Below are 27,801 nucleotides of genomic sequence, written 5' to 3' on the forward strand. Positions count from 1 at the left end.
TGGCAGGATGCTAAGTTTGTGGAATCTCGGAGGAAGAAACTTCAGCACTATCTTCGATGTATCATCAACTTTGCTCTATCAAATTTCTCCAAGCTGTCTGAGAATCCTAGCAAAGAGTCATTGATTACACTTCTTCCATTTTTCGGGTAAAGTAATTTTGTTGCATCTTTCTGTATCAATTTTATTGATTCCTTGCTGAATCATTGTGGCCATGATGCTGTGTGTATGCATGGGTGTGTGTTTGTTATGCCTTGGTTTGTAAACATGATAACTCAATATTCTAAAGGTGGATGGACTTCAAACTTTGTATGTACATGCAACATATTGAGTTCTTGGATGCTATTGTTTTTTGGCTGGGATCAACGGTCATACTAGGTCACCACAGGTCAAACTTTGAAAACCTTGTAAATACTATAACTCAGTATTACATCGTTGGATGGATGCCAAACTTGGCATGTACATGCAACATATTGAGTTCTCGGCTGCTTTTGTTTTGGCTGGGATCAACGGTCATACTAGGTCATCAGAGGTCAATCTGTGTAACTCAAAAAATTAATCGTGTATTAACTTCATACTTGGTATGTGGATCCATCTTATTGAGTACAAGAAACCTATTTTTTTTCTGTGAAGTTTAATAGTCTTCAAAGTTTCAAAGTCTGAAAACCTTGAAATCATGGTAACTCCAAAACTAAAGCTATAAATAATATGTGCTTTCTTCAATGCTAAGATTTTCTTTTGGGTGAACATAGTTGGTAACCTTCTTTTCAGTTTAGTTTTGTGAAGGGGCTCTATAAGTCTTCAAGAAAAACAAACAGTCATCCAGGAAATGAAGTCTGCTTCAAACAGTTGCTTTAACCCACTCAAAAGGGCTCTTACTGGTTTTCACCCTCTGAGCTTCAAGGGGTCAACAGGTTACCTCTAATGGTTTAAAAATTTGCCATTTTCTCTATGATTTATACTAGGTGACTTTGCTTTGGCAGTAGGTTGTGAAAATTATGTCAGTATATAAACAATGTCATGTAACTCTTATTTATTAATAACATTGGTTAAAGGGATGGTTGGTACAGTTCATTAAAACTATAAGAAAGCCTATAAAAATAAAATTCTACACTGAAAAGTCCTTACCAGTGGATGTATGGTTGATGTCCTCTAAGAGTACTGCAAATAAGAGATGGAATCTCTGATCTGTTATGGTTCTCACTTAATTCTTGGAAAAACATTAAACTCACTTGCTCTACATTAATAATTTATTTGTAATTTTAAGTAACTTGTCAATTTGTCAGACTGCCTTTGAGGATGGTTGCAGTTGGTTGACAACTACTTTTGCTTCCTGACTGTAAAATGTGGCAACACAAGTTTTGTTCTAATGGTTAAGCAGTTTGTTAACTCTTTGATATCATGTAATATTTTAATATTATAATAAATGCTTTCTTATGATTATTTATGCTGGATGTCACCACCTGACTGCTTCACTGCTCGAGTGTGTAAAAAAAAAATATGAAAAATGTTTGTTGGTAATATTGCTTAAGGTATGAATGCGGTTGTCTGCATGAGTTCTTACATAAGAAATGATGGATTGGAGTAAAGGGGTTAGCACCTTCGCTAAAGCAAACAGTTTGATGAGTTTATAAATGGAGTTGGTTATTTTTATCAGTAGCAATAATTTAACTACTCCTCACCCACTCTATGTACTGATTGTTCACTCAAGTAACAAGTTAGATTGTTAGGTTATAGGGTTTTAGGGTTCAGGTTAGTTAAGGAGTTGGTTATTTTGATCAGTACCTATAATTTAACTACTCCTCACTCACTGTATGTACTGATTTTTCACTCAAGTAACAAGTTAGATTGTTAGGTTATAGGGTTTTTAGGGTTCGGGTTAGTTAAGGAGTTGGTTATTTTGATCAGTACCAATAATTTAACTACTCCTCACCCACTGTATGTACTGATTGTTCACTCAAGTAACACGTTAGATTTCTAGGTTATAGGGTTTTTAGGGTTCGGGTTAGTTAAGGAGCTGGTTATTTTTATCAGTACCAATAATTTAACTGATGTATACTTCTCACTCACTGTATGTACTGATTGTTCACTCAAGTAACAAGTTAGATTGTTAGGTTATAGGGTTTTTAGGGTTCAGGTTACTTAAGGAACTGGTTATTTTTATCAGTACCAATAATTTAACTGATGTATACTTCTCACTCACTGTATGTACTGATTGTTCACTCAAGTAACAAGTTAGATTGTTAGGTTTGAATATTTATGTATATCTCTTATCCAACTAGATGCAGTCAGTTGGATATTAGCATAATCACTGCATGACAATATCATATTGCGCCCAGAAATTAAAATTTAAGGTTTAAGTTCTTTCGTAACACTCTTGGTTATATTGACCAATTAATTAATTCATAGTCCTTGGTAGTTAATTTGATGGATTTCTTTACTAAATGTTAGTTTATCATTTACTATTTGTTTGATAACTTTTATTTATCCATATTCTTGCTCTTGAATGTGCTGTAATTGGTTTAACTGTAACACAGTTGTGCAAAGATTATCAGACACTTGATCCCAGACCAACATATGTCAACATTTAGGACTGTTGTCACATTGTATCTTGTTTCTCAGGTACATTGTCATCATTGTTGTTATTTTATTACCTTTTTTCGTTGTTGTTGTTCTTGATTTCAGCGATGCTGCAAGAAGGAAACGAAGTTCACAAACTCAATCCCAACAACAACTACTACGATCGGGTCGTAGACCAGGTAACCCTACCTATGAAGGTTTGTAAACAATGGCAGGAAGTTTGCATCAAATATCCATCAAAGTCGATGACAATTTTTTATTCAAAATTGCATTTTAAGCAGGAGTTTATTAATCTGTGAGCTAGTCAAGCTGTATCTTGAATTTGAGGGAACAAGATTGATTGATCATATAGAAAGTCTATAATCAATCAATGTTAAATTTGTGGTATTGTACAGTCAGTGTTACTCAAAACACAAGGCTTACAATAACTATACAAATGAAAGATGTGTGATACCAATGATAAATTAACCCAATACTAATACTTATATCAATGAAAGTGAATCTTGTGGTATAGTACAGTCAATGTTACTCAAAACACAAGGCTTACAATAACTATACAAATGAAAGATGTGTGATACCAATGATAAATTAACCCAATACTAAGACTTATATCAATGAAAGTGAATCTTGTGGTATAGTACAGTCAATGTTACTCAAAACACAAGGCTTACAATAAGTATACAAATGAAAGATGTGTGAAACCAATGATAAATTAACCCAATACTAAGACTTATATCAATGAAAGTGAATCTTGTGGTATAGTACAGTCAGTGTTACTCAAAACACAAGGCTTACAATAAGTATACAAATGAAAGATGTGTGATACCAATGATAAATTAACCCAATACTAATACTTATATCAATGAAAGTGAATCTTGTGGTATAGTACAGTCAGTGTTACTCAAAACACAAGGCTTACAATAAGTATACAAATGAAAGATGTGTGAAACCAATGATAAATTAACCCAATACTAAGACTTATATCAATGAAAGTGAATCTTGTGGTATAGTACAGTCAATGTTACTCAAAACACAAGGCTTACAATAACTATACAAATGAAAGATGTGTGAAACCAATGATAAATTAACCCAATACTAAGACTTATATCAATGAAAGTGAATCTTGTGGTATAGTACAGTCAGTGTTACTCAAAACACAAGGCTTACAATAAGTATCCAAATGAAAGATGTGTGAAACCAATGATAAATTAACCCAATACTAAGACTTATATCAATGAAAGTGAATCTTGTGGTATAGTACAGTCAATGTTACTCAAAACACAAGGCTTACAATAACTATACAAATGAAAGATGTGTGAAACCAATGATAAATTAACCCAATACTAAGACTTATATCAATGAAAGTGAATCTTGTGGTATAGTACAGTCAGTGTTACTCAAAACACAAGGCTTACAATAACTATACAAATGAAAGATGTGTGAAACTAGTGATAAATTAACCCAATACTAAGACTTATATCAATGAAAGTGAATCTTGTGGTATAGTACAGTCAGTGTTACTCAAAACACAAGGCTTACAATAACTATACAAATGAAAGATGTGTGATACCAATGATAAATTAACCCAATACTAAGACTTATATCAATGAAAGTGAATCTTGTGGTATAGTACAGTCAATGTTACTCAAAACACAAGGCTTACAATAACTATACAAATGAAAGATGTGTGAAACCAATGATAAATTAACCCAATACTAAGACTTATATCAATGAAAGTGAATCTTGTGGTATAGTACAGTCAATGTTACTCAAAACACAAGGCTTACAATAACTATACAAATGAAAGATGTGTGATACCAATGATAAATTAACCCAATACTAAGACTTATATCAATGAAAGTGAATCTTGTGGTATAGTACAGTCAGTGTTACTCAAAACACAAGGCTTACAATAAGTATACAAATGAAAGATGTGTGATACCAATGATAAATTAACCCAATACTAATACTTATATCAATGAAAGTGAATCTTGTGGTATAGTACAGTCAATGTTACTCAAAACACAAGGCTTACAATAAGTATCCAAATGAAAGATGTGTGAAACCAATGATAAATTAACCCAATACTAATACTTATATCAATGAAAGTGAATCTTGTGGTATAGTACAGTCAATGTTACTCAAAACACAAGGCTTACAATAAGTATCCAAATGAAAGATGTGTGAAACCAATGATAAATTAACCCAATACTAAGACTTATATCAATGAAAGTGAATCTTGTGGTATAGTACAGTCAGTGTTACTCAAAACACAAGGCTTACAATAAGTATACAAATGAAAGATGTGTGAAACCAGTGATAAATTAACCCAATACTAAGACTTATATCAATGAAAGTGAATCTTGTGGTATAGTACAGTCAGTGTTACTCAAAACACAAGGCTTACAATAACTATACAAATGAAAGATGTGTGAAACTAGTGATAAATTAACCCAATACTAAGACTTATATCAATGAAAGTGAATCTTGTGGTATAGTACAGTCAGTGTTACTCAAAGTACAAGCATAAACACCAAGTCTGCCATTTATAACTGTAAAAGTCATGTTAAGCCAATATTGAAGGTGTGTAGTTTAATATACATTTATTATAGGGTGCTATGTAAAGTCTGGGCCAGGAATTGTTTTCTTATACCTCCGATATTTTAACAAAGCTAAATTGTGTCTTCTGAGTGTCGCTGTAACATGAAGTCTGCTCTTTACAATTTCAAAATGACTTGATTAGGCCTTGACAATATTTGAATGGAGAGTGAATTATAAAATAACAATCAGATGAATATCTCAATTATGAATGAATATAATTAGATTTATTTTTAATTATTCAATTGTGAAAAGATATTTGATTTATTAGGATTTAATTGGTGCTTTATATGGAACAATATTGCCGATATTTACCAATACATTTCTCTGGAATATTTCAGGCCAGTATCATTGACATTGACCATTGATGTAGAATCTCATGTACTCTGAATAATAGTACTCTCCTTAATGAATGATCATTTCTAAAGTTAAAAGAAATTTCTTCTCTGTTCAGTGCCAAGTAAAAAGGCCAGATTGACTACCTGGTATTTTTATCCTTTGATATCACACTTTGAACTCATGATAATGTTATTTTATAATGTAGATTACTGACTAATTCGGAATAAACTTAAAAACCAATGTGATTGACTAATTTATCAATCTATCGTGCTAAGAGACTAACATCATCAATATTGTTCCTTGTACTTATAAATAGCATCTAAACACGAGTGCTTTTTAGAGGTCACCTTTTATTTGTTTAAAGTTCTCCAATGACTGCTTTTTCTTTAAAAAAAGACAACATTTTAAAGTCAAACTGCCATAAATATTTTCATTTTTACTAACATGAAACAAATAATGGTAATTTGCAATATTTATTGTATTTATTGTATTCCTCTGTCTCCTTGCAGCTTCATCAAATGCTTTGTTTTAAAAAGTCAAATGTAAGTTTGTGCATTGATACAATTATGCTGTTAAAATGAACTGAATAAACCATGCTAAATTAAAAAACCATGCTAAATTATTAAACCATGCTTCAATAGGCAGTTAACACTCCATTCTTTGGGGTTTCGCACAAACAGTGGATTAGTTGCATGATGCAACACCTGCACTTCACAATTGTTTTTGTGAGATTTTCTTTGTTCCACCATTGGGGGTTACGTTACCTATTGAAACATTCCAGCCACTTTCTTGGAAATGCAGGATTTGTTAGCATTGTATGCAAATAGCCATGATGACCCTTCTGTTGCCAGATTCATTAGTTTTAGTGTTGGAGTAACTTCCCAGCTGGATTCTATAGAGTTTTTTTGATCTGACTAAACTCTTGGCACAAATATGAAATTCCTTGCAGAGATTTTGCTTGATAAGTAAACTTTGAAATGATGATAACTTGGCTATGTGATGATGTAGCGTAGATTTAGCCGAGTTCAATTTAGATTCATTATCAACTCAATTGAGTCACAATTTCAAGATTTCAAGCCAAGTAGTTAATAAGGTTATGATGGTGCTCCAAATCGGGATGTTCACCTCTTAAGGATTGTTTACTGCTTTCCTTAATGTTCTTTCTAATGTTTTTGACACATTTTTGAAATTGAACACATTTCATGTTCTTGGGTTTGGCTTTTGGTCTGTATTAAGGTTCAATGAGCAAGTCCACTTATGGCATACATATATATAGATCAATGCCCTACACATCAGCCATTAGTAATGATACACCCTCCTCTTGGAGTTTAGTAGTTATTTGCTCTGTGCTAGCAGTCTGGTATGTATGGACCTCTACTACTGACATTAAGGAGCATTCCTATCTTCAATGTTTTATTAAGTCTAGCTGCACAACAGGGGATTGCACACTTTTCTCTCATTTGTAACATATTTCGTATCTCTAGCTGCACAACAGGGGATTGCACACTTTTCTCTCATTTGTAACATATTTCGTATCTGGTCAATTTCTAATTCACAAATCCTCTCTAAGCCATTTTGCATTTCTGAGTTCTGCAATAAGAGTATGTTTTAGATGAGTTAGACTTTAACTCTGAGTAAATGCAATATATATTATGGTTTAATATGAATTGGCAAATGGTTCGTATTAAGTCTGAAGAATTACAAAATGTACAGAAAATTTATTGTTTGCAATTAGCCAAACTTAACCAACATCAAGGACAGTTTGAATTCTGACTCGATTACTTAGTGTAGAAACAAAGATGTTTAAAAGAGCATTACTGGCTAGTATTTTAAATCTTTCAATTTATACATCAAAATATGTTATTCTTTCTCTTAAATGTTAAGAATTCATCCACCAAACTAAGAAGGTTGGTCAAGATCTTTCTTCCTTACATAAGACCAGAGAGGAGAAGGGAGGGCAAGCAGGAAGCATGTGACCTTCCATATGCGATAATGTCACCATAAAAGAAAGCTAACTGCCCCCTTTACTTGTTTACTGACCCTTGTACAGGTGCTTTATCTACCCAACAAGTTTAGCCATTTCAGATAGTTTTGTACAGTGACTAATGTAGGGCCATTTAATTTATCTTCTGCCCATTCCCACTTTGTTAGCCTGTGATGACTCTTGTGCTTCACATTGATTGGTCAATATCAATCTTGTGCTTCACATTGATTGGTCAATATCAATCTTGTGCTTCACATTGATTGGTCAATATCAATCTTGTGCTTCACATTGATTGGTCAATATCAAGTCTTGTGCTTCACATTGATTGGTCAATATCAAGTCTTGTGCTTCACATTGGTCAATATCAATCTTGTGCTTCACATTGGTCAATATCAAGTCCTGCCCCTCAATATCTTTTTCGTAACAAGTTGATGATGGTCTTAAAGGCAGTGAAGATTCGCCCCAAACCGTGTGCTGCGCTCTGAAAAAGTTTACTTTCCGTTGCTTGCAAGTCAAGTTTTCTTCTTGTCGCTACAAAATGCAGACAGTAATGAAAAGTGATACCTTGTTATCTTTTATCTAGACTTGAGATGTCCATCGCTGCTATGTACACTGTGTTGTGGGTGTTGACCGTAGCTGCATGTATTGACTGTGTACTAGTGTCTAATTACCGACGGTAGCAAGCTGTGTGTGTATTTTCTGGGATTGATGGTGGTGTCTAACACTTCTGTTACACCTCATTCCAAACTAGGTCAGATTACCGGCATGAGACATTTCTTCGTGCGTGAGTCTTCACACCCTTTAAGTCATCAATTTATCTTACCAGTCTGTCACAAAATGTTTATTTTTACAAAAGGACAATTTTAGATTACTTTCAGATCTATTTTATGTTATGCTACTGCACCATTTCAAGTGTGTGTTAAACTATAATGATAAACATACCTGGACATAGGGTTAGCCCCCACACCCCTAACACTGTTATACCAATAGCTGGACATAGGGTTAGCCCTACACCCCTAACACTGTTATACCTTATGTAAAGTAGTCATAAACAGTGTAAAACACTACCTGGTGTAATCACATTCAGGGATATTATGTAAGGGTAAATGTGATTGGATAACACAATGCTACTATTGAGTGTTTGCAGGGGAGGGGGAATGTGGGGGGGGGGTCATTTTTTTAATGCTAATATTTGAGTGTGGTAATGTTGGGTAATCTTTGTTAAAACTGAAGGGTAATTTAATAACCAGTGGTGCTAGTAGTGTTTATATAGGTGATGGACAGTATTAGTATGTAACATAAGTATTGTAATGTAATGTTGTAAGTATAGCTTACATTCATAGGTAGCTTAAATAGGTATTGGGAAGGATAATGGTTATATGGGACCTATTTATGATGGATTTGAGTACAATGAATTCAAAATGAATTGGTTAGGGTTAACCTTTCGTGCTTCATAATATCATTATACAGCCATAGCACACAACCCACGCTGAATCAGTATCCGTAGTGTCCCTCACATCATTATATAACAAACAGCATAATCACTTAATGACAGTTACATCACTCTCTGCAAACTTAATTTCAAATTAGGCATTTTGTCGGCCAAAAAACTGACTGTGCTGCTATGGAAGCAAAAGTCTATGACTGATAAATTAGACAATGAAAGCTGACGTCATGGCAGCGAAGCACAAGTTATGACAGCACTGATAAACTGTAGGCATACATTACTATATACACTGATGTGATGACCTCTTTACATGGTATGATGCAATGGTATCCAACCAGCTGCTTTAAGCTTGTATGTGTCACTATTCGAAATTGGCAAAATGAACTTTTCTTTGTCTTGTATGTTAGTATTAATGATCACTCGTCACGTATATTTGCTACTGTTCTTGCCTACCGTGAATGTTGTAAAATATCGTTTTGTTAGTTTTTTATCAACACAATCAGATAACGCTGCAGTTGAAATTACAACAAAGAACAAAATAATCATTGTCTTTTCTTTCACTCTGTTCTGTCTCTTGTTCGTGAACTTGAATATATGAGTTTAGTTTAGTATGATCACAAGGGATAGAATGTCCCCATCAAGGACCCTATAAAATATGTTGAAAACAGAAACATCAAATCTTGTTTCACTTCTTAAAATAACCTTCTGAACTAGCACTCTTAAAACCATTGACATGTTAGAAAGGACGACGTGCTGACTAGCACAAATCATTCCATTCGCTTACAACCCATTTTGAAAAGATAATCTAACGAGAATTTAATCTACCACAAACTTTCTGCGACTTAATAACCTTTCGTGTTCCTTCCCTTTGAGAAACGGAAAATTCACTTAATGCTATGTTATCAATATCATGGACAATCTTGTACACTTGAATTGCATCCACTCTTATAACCTTCTAACCTCCAGAGTGTTAGTCCGAAGTCTCTCATGATAGGAAACATCATAAAGTGAGTGAATTAACATGGAAGCACGTCTTTAAACTATTACCACAACTTCCTTATACTAGGAAATTAAGGATTCCAAGCCCAAAAAGCATACTTAAGATAAGGTCAACTGCTCATACAATCTAACATTCTTTCTGTATATACTTAAAATTACTAAAAAGTAATATGTATTGAATTCACTCAAATACAACAACCCCTCTCCGCTCCTCTTTATCGCACCCTGCAAACCAGTGGCGTAGGAAGGTACTTTTGAGTGAGGGGGCTGAAGACTGATGGCCGGCCTGGGGGAGGGGTCTAAGGGGAGGGGGTGCCCCCTCCCCTTTGGATTTTTTTTGCATTTCCAGGAAGCCTCAGATGCAATTTGGTGCAATATAGCACACTTCAACCCACCCACTCCATTTTGTATATAATTTTGCATTTTCACCTGGCCTTAGATGCAATTTGGTGCTCCAAATGAGATTTTTTTCTCATTTGGAAATGAAAAAGGGGTTTTCTGACTTGCGAAGCGGGGGGGGGGGGCGGAATGATACTTCCGCCCCTCCATATTTTTCACTGGGGGGGGGCAGGCACCCCCCAGCCCCCCCCCCCCGGTTCCTACGCCCTTGCTGCAAACGTAATGTTTCTCATTCTTGTGAAAGTTAGAGGGCCTGACGTGTCGAACCGATAGCAGGATCTTCTTCAAAGGTAAACGGGATCCTGTTAGGATCGAGACGGCACGCCCTCTGACTTTTACATATTTACCTGCACAGGTGTTTTGCACAAGATAAGCAGGTTCTTTAAGAGTTTTGTTTTCTCCTTTTGATTCACTGCTCATTCTTTCCGATTTTGGAAATGTTATTTCCGATTCTGTACGGGGTCACTGCTGTTGTGTTCGCTGTCACTTCCTTCATTGTATAGTCTCATACGTGAGCAGAGGGAATAGCGAACGTGAGAATGTTCATGTCAATGCTAGTTTTACTGTTGATACGGCCAGAGCTAGCAGGAAACCAGAACACCACGATTATGAACAACTTGACAATGCAGGGCGATGACGTCCAGGGACACATAATGAGAACCAGTCATCCCCACCCTCTGTTAGCTAGTTTCTCTGTGGGCCAGCTTCCCATATCCCGGTCAACAAAGCATGGCAAGGGACGTACTGTGTATGTGTTCGCATAAAATGACAATAGGTTGGTTTCTTCTTGCAAAACGCTTTCAGGTCATGTTCACCCTTCCTGTGGAAATAAGCAATGTGTAAATCCCATGCACGTTCGCCTTCGGACCTTCAAAATGAGCCTAATAACGCGCACGGGGATTTCATATACACCTTGTAGAATGTCCATACTTAATTACAAGTGGACGTGACATACGTGTTAATACTGGTCAGACATGCCCCCACGCCCCTACTATCACTCTGCTCATGTAATGTATTTCACCCGGATGCAGTTTCCCTTAGCAACCAGCAGTTCAAATTATCTAGAATGTTTGCCAATTGCACAATCGAACTTTAATCATGTGTTTTCATATGCACTTGTTTTCCTCGTGAGGTTTTGTTTAGAATTTAGCCCTACTGTTATAAGTTTAACTATTATTTAAACTGCGACTTGGCCAGCAAAACGTACGACTTAAAGCCTAATTACAATTAAATTACAAGGTGCATAATGTTTGTCTTGGCTGCCTACAACTGAAAAGTTCTATGCGTTACATTTTCGTGACGTCACAGTGTCACGAGCTGCACTTTAATATAGATATTTTATGTGTCAGTAAACAAATATTCACCTCTGACTAAAATAAACCAAGCAATGAACCCTTGGTAAGTTGAATTTCTGGTCACCTGTCAAACAAAACTCCATTACCATATGAAGACTTGTTTCCCAACCTTGCACCTTATCCCTCCACATATCCCACCCTTGCACCTTATCCCTCCCCATATCCCACCCTTGCACCATATCCCTCCCCATATCCAACCCTTGCACCGTATCCCTCCTCATATCCCACCCTTGCACCTTATTCCTCCCCATTTCCCACCCTTGCACCTTATCCCTCCCCATATCCCACCCTTGCACCTTATCCCTCCCCATATCCCACCCTTGCACCTTATCCCTCCTCATATCCCACCCTCGCACCTTATCCCTCCCCATATCCCACCCTCGCGCCTTATCCCTCCCCATATCCCACCCTTGTGCCTTTTCCCTCCCCATATCTCACCCTTGCACCTTATCCCTCCCCATATCCCACCCTTGCACCTTATCCCTCCCCATATCCCACCCTTGCACCTTATCCCTCCCCATATCTCACCCTTGCACCATATCCCTCTCCATATCATGTCTTCCTCTCTTCTCTTGTCCGACCATGTCCTTCCTTCCCCCACATCTTCTTCCTCCGCCATCCATCCCTCCCCATATCCCCCTCCCATAACGTCCTCGTGGTGTACGCCGCTCTTGGTTTATATTCGAATAGTCATTGCTTGCAGGTATATCATAGAGTACAGGTCATATATAATTCACGTGTCCACGATTTCCTATCTGGTGGGAACATAAGAGGTGCTAAGACCATATATATACCAATCTATTTAACTTCTCACTTGGTGTAGAGAAAAGTTACTGACAAAGGGGCAGAATTGCTTTCATCATGTAATAAAAAAAACTTGACGGAAAATCCCCAACATTTGTCTTTGTTGCGTAACTCTTAACTGCCATACGTTGTAGGCCTATGTTCATGGCGCCGTTATGTCCCTTGCACCCCTTCTTAAATATATATCTTACCAGTAATTTCCGCCTGTAACGGCATTAACCAAACAATGAACCCTTGGTAAGCTGACTTTCGAGTCACCTTTCAAACATAAGCTTAAACTCAATGAACCTTGGCGACTTGCCTCCGTTCGTTTTTAGCAGTATCCACGTAGGAATTATATTTTACAAAATCAACGATATGAAGTTTTTCTCGTCCACATATTACTCCTTCTCCCTCTTGATGTTCACTCTGATCCTCATCTTCCCCTTCCTTTAGTGGTATCATCCGGCCCTTATACTCGGTAGCTGTTTGTCCGTATTGGAATAGATATCGGGTAATTTGCATGCATGGGCGGGATTACGGGGGGGGGGGGGGGGCATTCGCCCCCTTACTTGTTCCCAGACCTTAGTTCACTTTTTTGTCGTTTTTGCAGACAAATGTGCACAACTCCAATCGAAATTATTCCCCCACAACAGCTCTATCAAATAGGCCTATTTGATTCGAATCTAAGTCGAATTGTGTTTAACATCGTAACATGTAGCATGCAGAATTACTGGAGCTGGAACTAGCACAAGGTTCGCAGCACAGGTTACGAATTCTGGAGCTAACACACTAGCGATTCAATTCTGCATGTGATGAATCCGCGGCATGTGCTACAGTGCTAGCTTCATGAATTGATTGTCAACGTTGCTGCTCTACTGAATGCGTTGAATAACTAAATCCAGAGAAACGATTTACGAAAGCCAGATTTGCATATTGGGTATATCAATAATTAAATTCAATACACTGACACATGACACCCCCCCCCCCTGATAATCTGGCATTAGTACAAACATAATGCTGGTACTGCCAAGTAATAATTTCATTTCAAAATCTCAGCCAGTACTATGAAATGACCCGTAAATATTGCTCCATGTTGCACCTAGTCGCATTGTAAAATCCAAAAAGTCACCCGCCTCGACTTCAGTGGCGACGGAACCGGTGGACTTGAGGGGCTTATCCCCCATGAAAAAAGTGGGGGGGGGGGTAAAGGTATGTTCAGCCCCGAATATTTGCCGAGTGCTCCAAGAAGTGGGGACTGCGGGGAGAATTTCGAAGTGGGTGCTGAACATATTCTTGATCGGTCCAATGCACAATATACTAATCATTTTAGGGGCAAAGAACTGTCTAGATGCGATTTATTGTTACCAGAGGTGTCATTTTTGCTGATCTAGGATTTCCTTTTTGCTTAAAATTCGACGCGCCGCGCCAACTGATGGTAGTGCACCGCCTAAGTAGTGACGTATAAGCTTCAGTTGTACATCACCACATAAGTTTTCTATCCGTCCTCCCTAAATTTACACACATTCATTAATTGTTTAGATGCAATTTAAAGCCTATATGGGTGTTAATTTTACCGATCTAAGGGTTACTTTTCATCGAAAATTTCGACGCTCCTTGCCAACCGATGATGGCGCTCCGCTTAGATAGTGACGTATAACAAAAGTTGTATATCACCATCTGACCATTTGTTCTACTATCAATCCTCTTCAAATTTTTAAACGATAATTAACTATCTAGATACAATTTGCAGACATGAGATCCATATTTCAAGGATGGATACATTCAGCTTAGAGCACTCGGGAAGTGCCGTTTCAGGCCATCTGGAGGGTTTGTAAAGCCAAAAAATTTCTTGTACGCTCCGCGCCAACTGATGGTGGCGCTCCGCATAGATAGTCTTGCTGGCAGGTTTGCCCCCCCCCCCACTTTCACAACTCAAATCCCGCCCCCTGTTTGCATGTTTAATCATATATGAGTGATCTTCAGGCGTTCAGTTGTAATTCCTGGTGTACGGAAGAGACATATGAATCATCTACATGCGGATAGGACTAAACGAATAAACTTCATCACCTCGTTTCGAATAGAATGAACACGAAAGAACAATCCGTTCTTATTGACTCAGATGCAAGGGCGGCGGAAGCACTTTTAATCTGGGGGGGCACCAACGTCGAAGGGCACTTTGCAGAAATTCGATTGGACTGATGCAGCCTGATATTTAGCACCCTTCATAACTCTTATTGAATTATCTTATTTGCGTATACACATCACTCCAGCAACGCCCCCCCCCCCCCCCTCAAGGAAACAATGCATACTAGCACTGCAATATATCTAATGTGCAAATTGGGAAACAAGGAGCAAGTTTTCTTTCGAGACAAAATGAGGTGAAATCATTATAAAGTCCCAAGTCCCTGCATACGTACGCGATCGATACATGCATGAAAGCAAATGAAATTTGTCAAAATACGAAAGGATGGGGTAGGGTTATGTGTTTTTGAATGGTTAAACTGATATTATTATGATCATTATTATTGTACTGACTTTCCCAATAATTATAACCAATATGGAAGGGTAATAACACGGCACATGCTTGTATGTTATTGGCATGCGATGTAATAACCTTTGCATGCCTATATGATATGCGCATTAACATGTTAAACGCGCGCGGAGCGCGCCAAAAATTTGGGTAATATTTTTCGGGCAAGTCGTTACAGCCCCCCAAATCAAATTGCGCTCCTATGCCTATGGTAGTAAACATTTAAAACTTCCCGAAATATTTCATTCAACGTGGGTTTCGCTTTGTAAACTCTTTTTTTATTTAGAAATTTTATGTAGAAAAAGGGCACATTTTTAACCCGAGGAAAAGTGGGGGGGCACGTGCCCCCTGTGCCCCCCCGGTTCCGCCGCCCTTGCTCAGATGGAGATGTGTTGGCACCCAGGAGTATATTGTAGGGATGCGTTTCATAATACCCCCCTCCCCTCCCCCCACACACACTCTCCGTATTTACGTCACGCCACCGATTACTAAACAATTTCATTAACTTGGATGCATACTTGCATCTATCTGTACTTACAAGTAGCCTACATAGAAGTCATCCTCTATAGTGATATGGAATTCGGAGAAATGTGATCTAAAATGAGCTGCATGGGAAATGTTACAAAATCAGTAAAATGTTTGTAGTCTGTTGGTGTTTTTGTAGTTTGTCATCCATGCAGCCTGTGGGGACATGTGCAGGTTTTTCCGCCTGATAAATATAGTTCAAGAATACAGAAACAAGGATTTCCTTTGCTTAGTAACGATAAGGAAATATCAATACATGACACTAACCAAACAAATACGCTGGAAGATTCACATGAATATAAAGTATTTCTTGCTCTCACAGGTTGTTTATAGCGAATCGTGACCCCAAACAGGACATTATGCGTTACCATGGCGACACAATATTCACTGGGGTTTGATCCATACCCGTACATATGGGTGGTTGATATCTGCAAGTACAAACACATACATACATATTGCACATGTGCGCATGTCCAAGAATAACCCTATCAGTTTTGTACTTTGGTTTACATAGGAGTAAAATCACATCAGTTTTCAGAACCGCTTGTTTAGCATTTTAGAATAGTTCACAAGCGCTCAGTCTTTGCCAATCCATCCCACCGTCATAATTTCTCATCCGAGTTATGATGTGGTTTTTACATAACTCAGTGGTTGAAGAGAGAATCTTTGCCAATATCAGGGAAAGACCATTATCGTCCTGACGTATACCTATATCAATACCCGGTTATGTCTGTTGAATAGTAGTATATAATGTACTCATCTACATACTATTCTGTTAACTTGAAACCTGAACTGGTCACACTTTATGAAGTACGTTGTAATTCCTGCTTGGACATAACCAGCCTTACAAGTCTCGGAACATCTAAGTTGAATGAACCAACTGTAAATATCTCCTAAAGATTTTAAACTAACCTTTCGAAAAGCTGTTTAGACTTTCTTATGAATATAAGTTCATGTATCAACGTCCTTGCATACATCGTTATTCTGTCCGAAACAAAACATGATGCTGAAATCCCATCACCTCGGCTTGACTATTTAACTTGCATTTAACATTATCAAGTACTAAAGTAGATTTTTTGAAGCTTTCCCGCGTTATGTTATACCATTATCATAAAATTTATGGGCGACGAAATTTTAAAGGTAATATTTTCCCCTTCAAAAATCCATTTGAAAAACAATAAAATTAAGGAGGGTGTCTAATTTTATTTCGAGTCATTCATTACAATTGGTACAAACACGTAAAAACACGTTAGTTCGAACAAGAGATCCACCTCACGTAGGACATTGAATAGATGTGAAAAAAGTTGAAAATATTCATTGTGATGACACGTGAACCTTTAATGACATATAACTGTTTTCAAAACAGAAATATTTGACGTCACATCTGTTTACTTTCGGTTTGCCCTTACAGTAATTGTGTGCGGTTTTGCGCGGTGTTATGCTTGGCCTACGTGTGTTTATCATTGAAAGAGAAGTGAGTCATTCATTTCGTCGAATAACACATTCCAAAATGTTCTTCACTTTCAGGTAACACTCGCCTACGAGAGTATTTACATGATTCCTTTAGTTCATATACGTAACTGGTGACAGAGTAATGTGAGATGACCGCGTATGTTTGTTTGTCAATGATATGGTTAAAAGTATGATTAGGTGACGTAGCATAATAACTATAGAACCCTTGTAATTCTTGTATCTCTTGCCTAAGCTGGGCTTTAGCAAGTCGAAAATCTACTCATTTACCTACCCCATTCCCTACATTCCCCTACCCCCTCCAATCCCTCCCCCATTGTCCCCTCTGCCGAAATAATTTCTGTCCTCTGAAAAATGATAAGTGTGCATCGTAAGTTTGGAAGAGAATCAGCCTGTTTAAACTCCAGCTAGGAATTCAAGTACTACCTGTACTGTGTTACCTTATACCTCAACTGCCGCGGCTATCTCGGCCATAAGACGCCGTACAGGCACTGGCGGATCCAGGGCCTTTGTTTGGGAGGGGCCAAAGTGGCATTAGAGTGATATGGGGGAGGGGTCTAAGGGGAGGGGTGCCCCCTCCCCTTTGGAAAATTTTCTATTGCTGAATGCCCTCAGATGCAATTTGGTGCGACAAAAGTGTACAATGGTGATGTTAATTTACTTCTAAAAAAAATGTTTCCCAGGTGTAATTTTCTAAAATATTTATAAAACAAAGTTGGGATCATCTTTCTCAAGAAATTTTATTTCTTACAACCAGCCTGTAACTGCAAAATTGTGTTAAACTATAAATCCTCATGCTCATACATTCATGGGCGGCGATCCGTACTTTCGAGTGTGGGGGGGGGGGGGGGGGATATGACCTTGTTGACTATCTAAGCGTAGCGCCACCATGTGTTGGCGCGAAGCGTACAAGAAAATTTGGGAATTTACAAACCCTCTAGATGGCCTGAAACGGCACTTCCCAAGGTTTCCAAGCGGCATATACCCAACTTTAAAATAGGGATATCATGTCCGAAATATCTCATAATCAGGATCCAAAATACTTTTTTTTTAATTTCGGGTGTTATTTTGGGAAAATTGCCCCTGTCAATCTTGTTTCAGGCGCTACGTTAGAATGTTCGAGAGCTCTTTTATATTATTCGATGAAGAAAATGGCCTCATGCAGGCTATTATAGGCCTATACACATGCAATACACAATTACACATAGTTACATTCCTAGGTACCGATTGCTAGGGCATCCAGGTGAAACGTGTATTAAGCATTACCCTGGTAACATGAGATTCTCAGCTGTTCGAGGGAACATGTACGTGTGTAGGCCTACTATAGGGCCTATATGAATACTATGAGGGTGCATATATGTACTATATCAATACCGTGATAAAGATAAAGACGGTTTATTTGAAAAGATCGCACTGCGTTTATGGTAGGCGAGAAATGAAGCTAAAAAAGAGCCGTACATTCACGATGATACATAAATGTAGGCATGAAAATATTCTTATCCCTGGCATTTGCTGGGGGGATATGGTGTATTACACCCCCTCCACCCATTTTGATGGGGGATATATCCCCCCTCCCCCCCTCCCCTCAGGATCGCCGCCCATTCATACATTTACATAGCTCCCAACTCTTGAGAGGGCAAATGCTGGTCCATTCCACGAATCGCCGTCCTGGGGGAAGGGTATAAGGGAAGGGGGTGTCCCCCTCCCCTTTTGATTTTTTTTGGAATCCTGGTGATGCCTACATGTAAAATGGTGGCACTTAGAAAAGCTTTTGTCACCCAAAATTTTCTGAGAGATATGCATTTTTTTGTGTGTAACATCAATAAATTGAATAGAAGGTGATAATTCATTCTTTCCCGTGGCATGAAAATGTTCGCTGCTCGCCCCAATGAAAAGAAATATAGGCTAATTTGAGGTTCAAATGATGCTGTAAAGGGGGTTTTATACTCTATTATGCTAAATGCTAAAGTAATGATGGTTGCTAAGTCAAAAATTGATGCAAATTGTTTTTATGTATACTTAACAATTACAATGCGGTTTTTTCGGACGCTTATGCGGGTCAGCGGGTTTGGGTGTTAGAATGCGGGTCTAATTCCCGCGAATTGCGGGTCAGTTGGGAGCTCTGCATTTAATTTTAAACCAGAAAACGAAAAGGTTTAGACTAGTCTACCACTGCTATTCCTCTCGATTTTTTAAATTTCCAATCATATGATTTAGCGGATGTTCGGAAACATTTTTTGGCTCACCTTTGGGGGGGCCATGGCCCCCCTTGGCCCCCCCCTTGGATCCGCCAGTGCGTACAGGTACTATTACCCAGCTAGGAATTCAAGTATACTTCCTGTACTGTGTTACCCTATACCTCAACTGCCGCGGCTATCACGGCCATAAGACGCCGTGCAGGTACTATTACCCAGCTAGGAATTCAAGTATACTTCCTGTACTGTGTTACCTTATACCTCAACTGCCGCTGCTATCTCGGCCATAAGACGCCGTGCAGGTACTATTACCCAGCTAGGAATTCAAGTACTACCTGTACTGTGTTACCTTATTCCTCAACTGCCGCGGCTATCACAGCCATAAGACGCCGTACAGGTACTATTACCCAGCTAGGAATTCAAGTATACTTCCTGTACTGTGTTACCTTATTCCTCAACTGCCGCGGCTATCACGGCCATAAGACGCCGTACAGGTACTATTACCCAGCTAGGAATTCAAGTACTACCTGTACTGTGTTACCTTATTCCTCAACTGCCGCGGCTATCACAGCCATAAGACGCCGTACAGGTACTATTACCCAGCTAGGAATTCAAGTATACTCCCTGTACTGTGTTACCTTATTCCTCAACTGCCGCGGCTATCACGGCCATAAGACGCCGTACAGGTACTATTACCCAGCTAGGAATTCAAGTACTACCTGTACTGTGTTACCTTATTCCTCAACTGCCGCGGCTATCTCGGCCCCATCTCGGCCATAAGACGCCGTACCGGTACTATTACCCAGCTAGGAATTCAAGTATACTTCCTGTACTGTGTTACCTTATACCTCAACTGCCGCTGCTATCTCGGCCATAAGACGCCGTACAGGTACTATTACCCAGCTAGGAATTCAAGTACTTCCTGTACTGTGTTACCTTATACCTCAACTGCCGCGGCTATCTCGGCCATAAGACGCGGTACAGGTACTATTACCCAGCTAGGAATTCAAGTACTTCCTGTACTGTGTTACCTTATACCTCAACTGCCGTGGCTATCACGGCCATAAGACGCGGTACAGGTACTAATACCCAGCTAGGAATTCAAGTATACTTCCTGTACTGTGTTACCTTATACCTCAACTGCCGTGGCTATCACGGCCATAAGACGCGGTACAGGTACTAATACCCAGCTAGGAATTCAAGTACTACCTGTACTGTGTTACCTTATTCCTCAACTGCCGCGGCTATCTCGGCCCCATCTCGGCCATAAGACTCGATACCGGTACTATTACCCCGCTAGGAATTCAAGTACTTCCTGTACTGTGTTACCTTATACCTCAACTGCCGTGGCTATCACGGCCATAAGACGCGGTACAGGTACTAATACCCAGCTAGGAATTCAAGTACTTCCTGTACTGTGTTACATTTAACCCCTATACTGCCGCGGCTATCACGGCCATAAGACGCGGCCAGGTACGTACTAGTACATCTACACTAAAGCAACGATATTCATTCAAGCTTACTACAGATCACTTTTGCTATAGGGCTGCATTTAGTTTGCTCTCTAAGTTATTCAAGGCACAAAAAAAGGCCAGAAAATAATGGTCAAACTAAATTTCTTACTTTCAGTAGCTGGCGATGATATGTAGGGTGCGGTATCCCCTCAACATGCCTCTTACTCCCAAGGCCATTCCCTCCCACTCCATTTACCCATTGTCCGGAGTATACAAGGCATCAAATTTAGTTTTCAAAAAATACCAACACAAGTTCATGCAAATCAACCTGAATTTCCCCTCCCATCCCCTCCCCTTCTGTCCCCTCACCTTCCTCCCCCTTCCCTCTACCAATTTCAAAGAATGCTCCCGACACTGCACATAATATCATCACAAAATTTCTTCAGAGAATCCTGTGAGTTCTCTACTGCTGATGTTTTACTAATATGGAAGTAAACATTTCATGATTCTAGTATTTGGACACTAGCTGTGAGTTAATGTAGAAAATTTGACTTTCTTGAAATCTCAAGAACTGCCACACTTCCTCAGCTCAGCTTCCTTTTGAAGACCCAGGTAAGCTCCAGTTCAAAGTAATATAAACATATACAAGTATATATAGGGATATATCGGATAGGTGTTCTATTTTTATCTTGGTTTTGAGCCAATTTTTATAACCCTGGTTCTTCCAAATATGATACGCACATAGCAACAGCCACAATTACCCAGTGATGTGTGACCAACCGTGTACGAACCTATTGTTGTTCTCTCGCAAATGGAAGGGTCAAAGGTCAAAAACCCCGGATTCCCTGAATGATTCACCCGTTGACATCATAGGAAAGGGTTGGTTTGCGAGATGCTACGATTTTTACTAGTTCAATGCTCAATTACTTGCACTTGGAGTACCAACTGCTGATCCTAGCGTAGGTTTTTTACCGTGACGTCATCACTTGTCGGAAGGGTGTATCGACGGAAAAGTACGCCTCAAGGCGTCTGTGCCCGCAATCTGAAGCAATCCAAGGCATCAGTCAGAGCTATTTGAAACTTCGTGTCCTAAATCAGAAATATGTAGGGGTGGGGTGGGGGGTGGTGGGGGTGGATAGATCGCATTGGAAACCAACGGTAGCATGTAAATGACTATATTAGATCAAATGCTATTGGATGTTATCCAAGGATGTTACGTTATTGTTCTATGATTTTTTGGGGGGCTATTTTATTTGATTTATTTTTTCTTTTGGGGTGGGGGTATTGCAGTTAATGGGTAAATTGACTAACATTACCAGTTTTGCCTGGACTGAGTAGCATACAGGAACCCTGACAAAGGTTTCATGTTAAGGAAAGTCGAAATGTGATGTTAGATGTCCCGAATAAATTAATATCCGGGATTCTCCGACTAACGAAACTAAAGCTGGGCGGAGAGATCAATGTAGGTACTTTCCTTGGGGATTTGGTAAAATGGGAACAGTTTTATGAATTTGAGCTTGTATATCCCACTTCTCATTCGGTACAAACATAGGCGTAGGAGGCGGGGGGCTGGGGGGCTGCAGCCCCCCAACCAAAATTTTTGGTGAAAATTTGGGCAATATGCTGAGAATTTTTCGGGCACCTACTGAAAGAAGAAAAATTTGCAGTTGTGTTTTTCATTTTTTTGTGTGAAAATTCAGGCAATATGCTGAGAATTTTTCGGGCACCTACTGAAAGAAGAAAAATTTGCAGTTGTGTTTTTCAATTTTTTGTGTGAAAATTCGGGCAATATGCTGAGAATTTTTCAAAATTTTTGACAAAAATTTTTCGCGCGCTCCGCGCGCGTTCAACATCTTGATGTGCATATCATATAGTATTCATCGGTTAGTGGCATGTGATGTAATCACCGATGAATGCCTGTATAATATGCATATTAACATGTTGAACGCGCGCGGAGCGCGCGAAAAATTTGGTTATATTTTTCGGGCAAGTCGTTACAGCCCCCCCCCACCCAAATCAAATTAGGCTCCTACGCCTATGGGTACAAGAAGTAATTTCTTCCGGTTGGTACCATTTTGGCGAGGCCAGACTCCATTTACTGTCTTTCGCTGACTGCAAACTATTATCTGCAAGGAGGGTCAAGCCGGACACCTGGTCGAAAGGTTTTGTAGTCTAGCCGTCTAATATAGACGTCTTGCTGTGTTCCAATCTTCCAGTCTTTAAATCCCTAATTTCATTTGTAAAGTTGCTTGATGCATTTGCGTCTACTAATGGTTACCACACAATGCGGCCACCGTACAGTCGTATTAGCGGAGTAGTACAATGGGGTGTAGACGTGTCTTGTGCAGGAGGAATCAATATTACTTATAACGAATTAAGGAAATTAAAATACAAAAGATGGGCATGGCCAGTCGGGTTAAAATTAAGTGACCAATTAGTGTGATTAGTACCTGTATTATTTATGTCTATAATAGCAGATCAGCAGGCTATCACAACTATGCAGATGTAATCGTCACTTATGTGCGATTAGCCACAACCTCTTTTCCTCCGAACGCACGTGAGGCATTGACATTGAAATAGCCACGGGGAATATGAGGAGACCTTCCAATCTAGTCTCAGGAGTAAGTGTGATCCTTTTCCCAAAGCACCGACCCACACTCCTTCAGGTGGTTAGCATGTAGGCCTATGCCAGAAGTTTAAAGGAGAACCTTAATACATTTTGCAAGTTTCGGTATATCGTTTAGCTGCAATCAATTCTTTCCCTGTTGTTCCGTTCCGTACGAATTTAAGGGAAATAATGAATCAATGAGAACATTGGATTCAGATTTGATTTCTCGAGTGGATATTAAATTGCGTATCTGTAAATCACGTGACTTTAATTGCACAAATTTCGACTCCTAGCAATGTTTTTCGGAAGAAATTGAAATATTGAAACTTGTGATCTACAAATCAAACAAACTCGTTGACAGGGGTAAAAATACTTCTGCATCCTCTTCATCTTGCATATCACGAGGGAGGGGTAGGTGGGGGGGGGAGGGTGCACACAAATGTAACTGTCTCGCATTTCATTCCCATGCTGAGGGTTGTAGTTCAACTTGCAAACAGTGGATTTATGATAAGTGTGTTTAATGTATACTATCGGTTTGTAACGCATCCTTCTAGGTAAACATTGACTATAGCCTCCGACCAAGTAAGTGGTGGCAAGTTCTGTGGTTACTACCCTTTCCCTTATTTTGTAGTGTAAACAATGAAACCAATTATGAACAAATATGTTATTTAATAAGCAGCTTAATTACCATGCATGAGTGATGACCGACTGCTTAATTTACCAAATTGAAGATAGCACCTTACTTCTGAGTCGTAGATTTCACTCAGTACGCTAGATTAACATTGTTCGGAAACATATATACATAGTGAGTGTATTTTTCACTGATATAACACCATATGCATGTTCCTAAGTCGCTTCTCAGTGTACATTTCAAGTAGTAGCCAGTCGTTTAGAGCAAGTTCAAAATGTTTGAACGTTGGAGCAAACAATGATATCCGCCATACGATTAGTCGTATTATTGAGTGACCCTTCTGTGATCGCTTACATACGCCACACATCGTATGGTCTGCCATACCAGAAGAAAGAAGAAAAATATGCCAACTAGCAAACTTATAGCAGTTGCATGTTAAACATTCTTACCCATAATATGTTGGACATTTTTAAGCCATACAAAATGTACAAAAGTTGTAGCATGATTACACGCGGTATGAGTGGGAGCCTGATAATAGGCCTCTAATGATGAGTACCATTACTTCATGCGGCACTAGATGCACCGAATACGAGTACTAATGAACGAGTACTAATGAACGAGTACTAATGAACGAGTAACAATGAACGAGTACAAATGAACGAGTACTAATGAACGAGTACTAATGAACGAGTTTTAATGATAGAGTACTAATGAACGAGTACTAATGATACAATGTTAATGCTAGAGTAATAATGAACGAGTACTAATGAACGAGTACTAATGAACGAGTACTAATGAACGAGTACTAATGAACGAGTAACAATGAACGAGTACTGATGATACAGTACTAATTATAGAGTACTAATTATAGAGTACTAATCATAGAGAACTAATTATAGAGTACTAATTATAGAGTACTAATGAACGAGTACTAATGAACGAGTAATAATGAACGAGTACAAATGAACGAGTACTGATGAACGAGTAATAATGAACGAGTTCTAATGATACAGTACTAATGATAGAGTACTAATTATAGAGTACTAATGAACGAGTAATAATGAACGAGTACTAATGATACAGTATTGATGATATGGTAATAATGATAGAGTATTAATGATAGAGTACTAATGATAGAGTAACAATGATAGAGTACTAATGATAGTGTACTAATGATAGAGTACTAATTATAGAGTACTAATGAACGAGTACTAATGAACGAGTAATAATGAACGAGTACAAATGAACGAGTACTGATGAACGAGTAATAATGAACGAGTTCTAATGATACAGTACTAATGATAGAGTACTAATTATAGAGTACTAATGAACGAGTAATAATGAACGAGTACTAATGATACAGTATTGATGATATGGTAATAATGATAGAGTATTAATGATAGAGTACTAATGATAGAGTAACAATGATAGAGTACTAATGATAGTGTACTAATGATAGAGTACTAATGATAAATTACTAATGGTAGTGTACTAATGATAGAGTACTAATGATAGAGTACTAATGATAGAGTACTAATGATAGAGTACTAATGAACGAGTACGAATGAACGAGTTTTAATGATAGAGTACTAATGAACGAGTAATAATGAACGAGTACTAATGATACAATGTTAATGGTAGAGTAATAATGAACGAGTACTAATGAACGAGTTATAATGATAGAGTACTAATGATAGAGTACTAATGATAGAGTACTAATGATAGAGTACTAATGGTAGAGTACTAATGAACGAGTAATAATGAACGAGTACTAATGATACAGCACTGATGATATAGTAATAATGATAGAGTACTAATGGTATAGTACTAATGATAGTGTACTAATGATAGAGTACTAATGATAAAGTACTAATGGTAGTATACTATTGATAGAGTAATAATGATAGAGTACTAATGATAGAGTACTAATGATAGAGTACTAATGATAGAGTACTAATGGTAGTGTACTAATGGTAGTGTACTAATGATAGAGTACTAATGATAGAGTACTAATGATAGAGTACCATGATAGAGTACCATGATAGAGTACTAATGATAGAGGTAAACTCTGAACACACTTAAAGTCGTAACATTGCCACTATGTTCGTTAAGACTCCTCTTAAATGGTGTAAGGCTAAAAAAGGCTACAGTCTAAATAATATTTTTGAAACTTGTAGAAACTTTAACCATCATCCAATAAGATAATTATCCTTATTAGATTTGCTGATGTAATTGGGTTGTATCATAGCATCTGGACAGCAGCGAAGGTCAATATTCGTGACCAAGCTCGACATAGGCCTATATATTTCGATAAGCAACACTATAGCCTATATTGCTAAAACCTACATCATATTTGATGTAAAGCTAGACAATGACAAAGTTAAAGTCGTCACCCAAACTGCTGCTAACTACAACTGAAGACATTTGATAATATAAATGGGCAGTGGATCGTTATGACCTGCATACGCATTAAACACAATATGACCAAACGCGCCACGCTTTGTTCAATGACAGAATATTAATACGAAACAAACTCCGTGTTAAATACTTTGACATTATCTGAATCAATGTATGGCATGTACCGTTTAACGCCAAACAGATATCTCATAATTTGTTTCATAACTGTGAGAACTATTCATAGGACTATGCTTAATACCCCGCTAGCTTTTAAACATTTAGCCTACGGGTCTAATATCTGAATATAATGAAACAGATGCATCCTTAGCCTCCTATAGCATACTTAACATACACACATTGGGGCGGAAGTTATTATTCTCATTGAACAAGTATACAGCTGTAAATACACCATTAGTTGTATGTTTCAGCGCTCAAACGGACCACTTTTTCAGATACCTGAGAGGATCTGTGAATTCAATTAAGTTTATTTTATCAGCTTATACGAAGGAAGAATAAGGGCTATTATCAACTTTTAATAGAATGGAAGGTGTTTGTATTAATTTAAAATTAAGGTAAAACGTGAATCTGAACTAATGTAATAAGTTAGTACGTTTTATGTTACTTCAGAAATCTTTGGTATGAGAAAACATGTTACATAAAATCCCACGTTCGACTTCCTGATGTTGCGCAACAAAATGAATAGTCTACTTTAGTCAAATATACTGCAAGAGATTCAACCACACTTTTTATCTTTACCTGTTTGGAAATATATGTCATTGAACTACAAACCATGTTCATGTTTGATAATGTTATCGTTACCTGGATATGCGTCATACCTTAATTCAAAACATGGAAGGTCAAACCCATAGGTTGCTTTCCAGAAATTATACAAACGGTAAAGTGCATGCACCTTTGCTTGGGTAATAGGTGTCGAACCCGAACGTTGTTGCCATGGGCATTGACTGAAATGATTGCCAAGAAGGACAAGTACAAAATGAAAATTTGTAAAACTAAAATGATTACATTCATGAACAAAATCATTCACATTGCATGGGTTACTGAATGGTGTCAAACTTAGTTCACAGAAATGAGTATCGTATGTTTTTATTGATATATTACTCGTGATTTCCGTTCATGAATATTATAAACAGATGATCAAATTGATAGAAAAATACCAAAGGTGAAAGATATGGCATTGTGTGAAAAAACACTGTTGGCGTATCGAATATTAAACTCGTCTCAGTACATCTGTCATGGAGAGTGTAAAATGCCAAAGAAATTGGGTCGGTAGCTATAGTTATGATGACCGTGACGTAGGTTACAATACGAACATTAATCACATAAAGGAAAAGAGAAATATCAAATCACTCCAGGGGTGGGGGTGGGGAGCAAGGTTGTTATTGTCCCATGTATTAATGGTGCTATCTGATGAGTACAGGGGGTAGGCCTGGCGGGGGGGGGGGGAGTTTGTTATTGTCCCATGTATTAATGTAGCTATCTAATGAGT

General features: G+C 38.3%; 1 protein-coding gene and 1 long non-coding RNA gene across 8 annotated transcripts in view; one reads left to right on the forward strand and one right to left on the reverse strand.

Moving 5' to 3' along the window:
• LOC139959407 (sorting nexin-29-like) overlaps positions 1 to 9,487 on the forward strand; it is a 60,303-nt gene extending 50,816 nt beyond the window's left edge. For 5 of the 6 annotated variants that reach the window (XM_071956986.1, XM_071956985.1, XM_071956990.1 and 2 more), the window contains 3 exons: positions 7 to 146; positions 2,683 to 2,774; positions 6,024 to 9,487. In XM_071956986.1, coding sequence (XP_071813087.1) covers positions 7 to 146; positions 2,683 to 2,774; positions 6,024 to 6,046 — 255 coding nt within the window. In that variant the 3' untranslated portion in view covers positions 6,047 to 9,487. The remainder of the gene's footprint in view (positions 1 to 6; positions 147 to 2,682; positions 2,775 to 6,023) is intronic. The other variant, XM_071956987.1, reaches the window with a different exon arrangement.
• Positions 2,907 to 27,801, reverse strand: part of LOC139959417 (uncharacterized) — a 31,207-nt gene continuing 6,312 nt past the window's right edge. The window contains exons 2-3 of one of the 2 annotated variants that reach the window (XR_011790104.1): positions 27,131 to 27,256; positions 2,907 to 11,163 (exon numbers count right to left, since the gene is read on the reverse strand). This is a non-coding gene — a long non-coding RNA (uncharacterized lncRNA). The remainder of the gene's footprint in view (positions 11,164 to 27,130; positions 27,257 to 27,801) is intronic. The other variant, XR_011790103.1, reaches the window with a different exon arrangement.

This window comes from Apostichopus japonicus, chromosome 19 (assembly GCF_037975245.1).
Source record: "Apostichopus japonicus isolate 1M-3 chromosome 19, ASM3797524v1, whole genome shotgun sequence".
Lineage (NCBI taxonomy): Eukaryota > Metazoa > Echinodermata > Holothuroidea > Aspidochirotida > Stichopodidae > Apostichopus > Apostichopus japonicus.